The following is an 8,021-nucleotide window of genomic DNA, read 5'->3' as shown; positions in this document are numbered from 1 at the left end:
AATTGGAGGTGTACGTAAGTCGGGAGTGTAAAACGAGTGTAAACCGAGAAGTTTTTTAGGTGTTTTTGACTTGTGTGTAAGGCCCTGTTCCCGGTAACCCTACTTTGGTGTTGGATTTACTCATAAACACAGTTCTAAAATCAGAGTTAATTAAAATTTTCGCGAAATAATCAAACTTCATGCATTACATTACAAAACATCAAATCAAACTTCATGCCCTTCCTTAGTTGTGCACGGCTAACTGAACAATACATTACGCATGTCAATTATCCATTACTACGACTTCCTACATCTAAGTTAATGAAACCCTCAACTAACGGGGGTTCGGGGGCAGCGTCCCTGGTAGCGGGGTCTAGAGGCGGCGGCCCCTAGCAGGGTCCAAGGGGCAGAGCCCCTGGCTAGGTCAGCTCGGAAAAAATTTTATTTTCATTAATAGTCCTTATTAAAACGCATCAGAAAATGAATCGCGTGGAATTTCGCATGGAATTTCGCTTCGCATGGCCATTTCGCTTCGCATGACCATTTCGCTTCGCATGGCGTGCGATGCGAAATTCTTGGATTTCGCATGGCATGCGACGCGAAGCTCTTTTTCATGCAATTAAGACCCGATTACCTTATTTTGTCATTTTAGAGCCATCTTATCCCGAGACCCTCCCTTAAAACCCGTCTGAGCCCTTTTTATGGGTTTCGGGTTGTACCAACTTTGTATACCCGTGTTTTACTTAGTCCAAACATCACTTTTTGTTCTATAACACACCTGTGAGGTTATAACTCACCAAGTTTGTGTTTTTCTAACTTCCTACAACCCGATCTACTAGTATAACAAGTAGCATGTCGAATCCGACCTCAAGACTTAACCTTTTTAACCAACTCACCTTATGCTCTCGGGTTCGGTCCAGATCTAAAACAACTCGAGGATCTGGATGTGATTCTTGGTGTTGATGACGTTCACGCACGAGGTTCTTCCTTCCTTTTGCTTGGATTCGAATGTGGGTGCTAGAAAGAAAGTGTGTGTTTTAGTGTGTGTGTGTGTGTACTTGGAAAGGAAAAGAAAGAAAATGGGGAAGTGGTTGGGTATTTACAGGGGTTTCATGAGCCCTATGGTCCATAACCCATTCCCAAGCCCAAATCTCATTCACAATCCACACTTATCACACGACTAATTTAACGACACACAGATAATTACAAAACTTTCTGTTATTTACTATTTAACAAAAGTTGGATGTTACATTATGTGGTAAAACAAATTATCAAAACCGTTGTTATATTGTTAGTTGTAAGACATCAAAAACATGTTCCAACGGTCCTAAAATGGCTATAATGCCTTTGGAACCGATTTCAACTGCTCTTTTTCAAAGATGCAGTTCATTAAATGCGAAAACCTGGTGGAATCGGTTATTCCGGGTACGAACCGGAACCGGGTTGGTTGGGTACAAACCGATTTCTAAAACAAAAGATAGAACCGAGCATGGTTTTCCAACTATAAAATAACCGAAATCAGGTATAGGGTATACCGGGTACGAACTGGAACCGGTTCCGTGTCGGTTCCACCGAGTCGGGTACGGAACCAGTTTTTTTGTGCACATCTACACGAGCGGATCTAGCATAGGTTGAGGGGTTGACGAAATACATTTTTAGTTCAAATTTTTTTCTTCATCGTTTTATGTATTAGCTCTTCCTAAATAAAATCTTTTAGCATGCCCTATACTAACCTTTCTCCTATATCCCCATTGCTTTCACTGAATTAAAATAATTGCATTTCCCCATAACCATTCAATAGCACTCATCCCTTTTTACCATGTTATCAATATCCACAATTACAAGATACTAACATAGGGTGACATCTGTGTGGTAGAAAAACCAACTTAAAAACGCCTTCCATTTAAATGTCCAATAGTCAAATTATAGGGAGTAAAATGCAAACAAATGAAAGTTAAAGGTTTTTCCTGCAAATATTTACATGAACCCCCTCTTTCTTTACAAAATTCTTATTACATAACAACACTACGCAAGAATGCTTAATACAATTTGACACGACATTCACCACCATTACTAACTCAACTTCATGCAATCTTTTCTTACACTTCCAACCTCTAACCGAATTTCCCACCAAAAATCTTGAACCTTTTCGCATTCTATCGGACGGGTTAAATTTTAAGAGAGTCAATCTTTCAACTTTAGGTAAGCAAGAACTTGATCGATTAGATCCTTAATAAATTGCCGCAAGAACGAATGCCATCACATAAAGAAGAAGAATCATAGCATCATAGTTGTATAGGCCTGTTAATATATTGACATAACATCATCATCATCATCATCATCATCATCGTACTCAGTAAATCCCACCAATAGCGAAGCTATGGTAGGGTCTAAAGAGGGTAAGATGTAGACAGCCTTACCTCTACTCCATAGGAATAGAGGGGCTGCTTCCAATGAGACCCTCGGCTCGAAAAAGGGTACGTCGCATTGGGCCTCTAAACGGGTCGAACTTTCAATGAACCGTTTGGCGAGAAGTTAGTTTATTTAATAAACAAACGAACATAAATAAACTTTTTTTGTTCATTTAACTAAACAAACGAACATGAACATGTGTATCGTTCGTTCATTTATGAACGCAAACGTTAGTTATGTTCGGTCACTTATGTTCGTTCATTTACGTCTGGTCACTTATGTTCGTTAGTTTACATTTGTTTTAGTTCATTCGTTTACGTTTGCTTGTATATAAGTATATTCAATTAAAATAATATGCTCGTTAAAATTTCGTTTAATTCTATAAAACTAAAATATCACTTCTTACAATTTTGTTCAATTTTATTATATTTTAGCATAAAAATTTATGCTCAAGTACTTTTATCTGGGGTTAGGTCGCGTATGTTTGTTTATCTATGTTCATTCTCTTGTGTTCATTTACGCTCTGAACCGTTCGTTTATGTGATTAACTAACAAACATAACCGAACACGTACAGGAAAGCCTCGCTCGTTTAGTTGTTCATGTTCGATCGTTTGTTTTGTTAAGGTTAAGCGAACGAACATGAACATATCCGATTCGTGTTCGGTCGGTTTGTTTACAAGCTTAAATAGCATATAAAACCAACATACTTTCTCTCATCCTAATTTTGGAATATTAAAGTTTGTAAATTTTTAAAAAATACACGAAAAATCCCTCGATTCAGTTTTTTGTATATTAAAGTCCCTAAACTTTTCTTGAGTTCAAAAAAAAAAGGAAAACTCTTTTTTTTTCAAATATTGATGAGGCGATATTTATCATTTATGTACAAAAGTATGTTGGTTTTTTACGATATTAGCCCTTTAAAATAAAAGAAAGGCGAAGAATTTGAATTTACCTTTTTGCCCAGAAGCGGCTGCAGGAAGTGCAGGAATCTTAATAGCTGCAAGATCAAAAGGGGGTTGACAAGATGAGTTTGATATAAAGATGTTGTAGTTTACAATAAGGTCAAGTTTTGGGGCACAAACGTACTTTTGTTGCATGATGAAGGGGGTAAATGTGAAAGTGAAGGCCACGTTGCGGGAATGTGATCATTGAGATCACAAAGAAAGCTCACTCCTGAATATCTATCAAATGTTGCATCTGATGGCAAGCTTGGAAGAAGACATCCAGATTCTAAAGTCAAAACAGTTGACAAATGGTCAAACATCTATCAAATAGTTGACTAATGTTAAAACATTGCTAAAAAGAGATTTTTGTTTATTTACCTTGCATTCCGTTGGCTGCAATTGAGTTGTGCATTCCAACAAGTCAAGTAACGATATAAAATATCATATTAGAATCTTGTTACCGAAAATATTAAATAAGTTGAAAGTAAAAAAAAAAACAAACCTTGGAGGGAGAAGTCTTGGAGGCTTATACGGCAAAGTTTATAAATATCATTTGTTATATTTTCGTTTTGTAATTTCTTTCCAAGTGAAGCTGCACAATTTAAAGCTTGAAAATTGGTTAAAAAGCTTTGTTTTTGCAAGTGAGACACATAACCTCCCACTGCGGTACAGCATGATGTTTTGTTGCTGATTTCGTCTCCACAACCTCGTGCAACGGGTCCCACATTTGGCAAAACCAACGGGCAAACTGAAATCAAGAAAGCAATGTTCATTTTCTATCCAAGTTTCTTGAAATTTCCCATTTTGCCCTTACTTTTAGAGTCGAACTTTTTTGCAATGTTGAAAGAGTACTTGTGAATATTTTGAATAATTGTTGTATTCCATATCCTTTAATTTGAAAATATAATAGAAATACTTTTTAATGGTCATAAATGTGTTTACAAAAAGTTTGTAACTAAGATAAGGTGAGGAAACGGTATGCAAGATGCAAGAGCCAAGACAATGAAGGGCAAAATGGGAAATCTTGAAAATGGGGAAGGGCAAAATGAGGAATCTTGAAAATTAGGGGCAAAATGCAAGAAATGAAAAATAACCGCAAGGGCAAAATGGGGAATCTTGAAAATAAGGGGCAAAATATCCAGTTTTTTTGGCAAAATGCGAGACACTTAAAATACAATCAGGGGTCAAATGGGGAATCTTGAAATTAAGGAGAAAATTGAAGACACTAAAAATACAAGCAGGGGTAAAATGGGGAATCTTGAAATTTAGGAGCAAAATGCAGGACACTAAAAATACAAGCAGGGGTAAAATTGGGAATTTTGAAATTTAGGGGCAAAATACAAAAAACTAAAAATACAAGCAGGGGTAAAATAGGGAATCTTGAAATTTAGGAGCAAAATGCAGGACACTTAAAATACAAGCAGGGGTAAAATTGGGAATTTTGAAATTTAGGGGCAAAATACAAAAAACTAAAAATACACCAAAAATACAAGCAGGGGTAAAATGGGGAATCTTGAAATTTAGGAGCAAAATGCAGGACACTAGAAATACAAGCAGGGGTAAAATTGGGAATTTTGAAATTTAGGGCAAAATACAAAACGCTAAAAATATAAGCAAGGGCAAAATAAGAAATCTTGAAAAAGATGGGTAAAAATGTCATTTACCAGATTTTAGAAAGAGTAATTATTAGTTCAAACCAATCAGCATTTCTCCCATCTATAAATAATTTAACAGATCAAATAAAGCAAGATTAACTAACCTTTATTAAGATTGCAACTAGCTAAACCTCTAAGAACTTCTTTAGCGCGTGCGGGTTCAAGTTTACTCGCTAACCATCGCAAAACAATATTTTTACAATCACTAATCACCCGATTTGAAATATCAGACGGATGCTGAATCCCCATGGTATCAAATTCTAAAGAAGAAACCGAAGCAAGATCTTTTGCAGCTTCCATTAACGCATTCTGACACGTTTCCTGACAACACTCATTAACAAGGTCAATCTTTCCACAATTAGCAAGAATCTTGGATGTGTTGACCATTTTCTCAAACCCGACAACATCTTTGACCGGACAAGAAGCTTCTGTTAGGTTTGATGGACCAATGGAGCATATTTGCTGCAAACTGTTGTTTGCACCTTGACTTATGAGGATTTGGTCAAAGTCAGAAAGACAGTGTTTAGCTAGAGTCGAATTTAGAGAAAGATATTTGGTTTTTTTACTCGATTGACCGATTAGAATCACTAAAGTTACCTCGAATTGCGGGCAGCATACTACATTGGCTAAGTATGGTGCAAACACGGTGAAACAATCGATTGCGGTCATGCTCATCATGGTGTCTATGGCATCAAAGTCTAGTGTACACATGCCTGAAAATATTCGTTTAAGTAAAATGAAATCTGTTAAGAATAGATCATTATTATAATATTTACAATTATACACATGATGGTCCCTGCGGATTGCCCATTTTCTGAAAATATGTCAAAAACACAAGAAGATGACCATATCTCCATGTGTGTTGCCTTTGTGTGAACAGTAAGACTACCGGTGTAATTTTAGAAAAGTAGGGACTAAACATGTAATATAGGCAAACCGCATGGACTATCCGCGTAACTAACTCAAAAATGTTAAGTGGAGTTCCTCGCCAACTCGACCCGACCCGAACCGTTTTGACAAAAAGTTTAAACGAACCTGATAACTTTGGGGCGGAGTTATTTGTGATTGTGAAGGGTGACAACGGAGACGGTGCAAGAAGAGGATAAAGCGGTTGAGGATTTGCAGTTGGAGCAATCTTGGGCATCAAGGTATCCACTTTTGTATCAAATAATATTGGATTTTTCAGTGAATTGCAATGGTTGTCATTGAAACCTGTCCAAAAGCTCATGTGTTAATGAAACATAGCAAAATATGTAACAAAAGTTATCTGCTCATTGTTGTTTCATATAAATTATAAAGCATTAAAGTGCATACACTCTCATAAGGGTTTGTAGGTGACAACATGAATCCTAACAGATAATAGCACATCTCAACCATGTGAAAAGTATCTAACAACCAAAGAAATATAAATAGCTTCAATAAATGCTAATAACTGCAAGTAGTTGTGTGCCAAACATTTTGAAACAAATTGCTTGTTTAATGATTTTATGCTCATCTTGTATGCAAAAAAAAAAATACGCCATGCTTGCGGTGCACCCATATAATGTATATATGTGTGAACCCTCGCGTGGACAAAAGTGAAATTCCAGTAATTTTGACGGTATTTTACTAATCTCGTGAAAATAACATTAAAAATGGCGGAAGGTTAATCAGGCATCATGTGATGGCGTTGATAGCCGAAAGACAAGGGTACACGCACCAATCGGTCGGTGTCCCGATGGTTGAGTGTTATGTGCCTTATGTCCAAGGCTTAATGCAAAACCACTATCGAGCCAGGGGTCTCACCGGAAGCAGCCTCTCTATTCCTACGGGGTAGAGGTAAGGGTGTCTACATCTTACCCTCCTCAGACCCTACCATAGCTTTGCTATTGGTGGGATTTACTGAGTATGATGATGATGATGATGATGATCTTGTATGCAAAAAAACATTAGATAATAAAGAATTAGTCCTTAATAGTTAAAATAATGCTTAATAAACATAAAAAAATATCACAAGTAATTGACATACAAAAATGGGATTTCTTATATTTTTAATTGAGATACAAAAATGGGATTTCTTATATTTTTGATGAATTTCATTATTAAATTTAGAAGTTGAGGATTACAAGGTATGACTTTAAAATTCAAAATGCACTGCTCTCAATTTCTCCACAATTCAAAGCCCTAGAATTAGGTTCACTACCATGAAAGTGACAAGTTTTCTTGGCATATAAAATTATTAGTATTTAAATAAAACTTCAACAAAGAAAACAAAGCAAACCCTCTAAATGATAAATCTTGAATCAACAAATTAGCAACCAAATATTATTAACAAGTTAAAGCACAAAACAAAATAAACAACAAAGTTCGAGCTCATCCAAATTCACATTCTTGAATTCATACTATAAAAATAAAGAAACCCAATATTGGAACCCTATACACAAAACATAATCAAGAAACCTGCAATTTTGCAGCCCCAGTAGCTAAATCTTGAAAAAAAATCAAAACCTTTTAACTTTCCACAACACCCAAGTAATAAAAATCATTAATTTGAACAATAACAAACAAATAAAGTAAATAACTAACATGGGTATTTATGAATACTCACATAAAATAAGCAGAAACAAGAAAGTGAGATTCTGGGCTTGCTTTTGTCTCATGCTTGATAAATGAAAATGCAAATAAAAGAGAGAGAAAGGTTTGATTTTGATGAATGGAGAATAGAGAACAGAGGAGGTGTGAAGAGTGAAGAGAGAGAGGAGTCATTAATGAGATGCAAGTGTGTGGGGACAATGGTAGTAATTTGTATTAGCTGTCCATTTATATGCCTAGACCCTACAAAATAAATATAATTTAAAAAGTTTTTTTTTATTGTTTTAGTTATGAAAATTACCCTTAAAGTATGGTCACCTTGCCCTTTGGATAAACAAAACTTTAGGTTGTATACAAACCATAACTATTCGTGAATTGTTCGGTTTGTTTATATAATAACGAATGAAAGTGAAAGAAAAGTTTTGTTTACTTACTTAAATGACTGAACATGAGCGTACG

At 35.8% G+C, this 8,021-nt stretch overlaps 1 protein-coding gene across 1 annotated transcript; it reads right to left on the bottom strand.

The window, feature by feature from the left end:
• Positions 1-2,138: 2,138 nt before the first annotated feature.
• On the bottom strand, positions 2,139-7,631 carry LOC143559852 (putative GPI-anchored protein At1g61900). Its single transcript, XM_077048303.1, has 8 exons — positions 7,579-7,631; positions 6,027-6,203; positions 5,096-5,704; positions 3,839-4,084; positions 3,715-3,729; positions 3,479-3,622; positions 3,345-3,389; positions 2,139-2,280 (listed from the first exon to the last, which is right to left on the bottom strand). Exons 1-8 carry the CDS (start codon positions 7,628-7,630, stop codon positions 2,210-2,212), a joined length of 1,359 nt encoding a protein of 452 aa, XP_076904418.1. The 5' UTR covers position 7,631; the 3' UTR covers positions 2,139-2,209.
• Positions 7,632-8,021: the final 390 nt, after the last annotated feature.

Source organism: Bidens hawaiensis, unplaced genomic scaffold, assembly GCF_021521415.1.
Source record: "Bidens hawaiensis isolate Kalapana, Puna unplaced genomic scaffold, B.hawaiensis_p1.1 tig00020046_1, whole genome shotgun sequence".
In the NCBI taxonomy this organism is placed as follows: domain Eukaryota; kingdom Viridiplantae; phylum Streptophyta; class Magnoliopsida; order Asterales; family Asteraceae; genus Bidens; species Bidens hawaiensis.
This window is presented reverse-complemented; position numbering and strand designations above follow the sequence as displayed.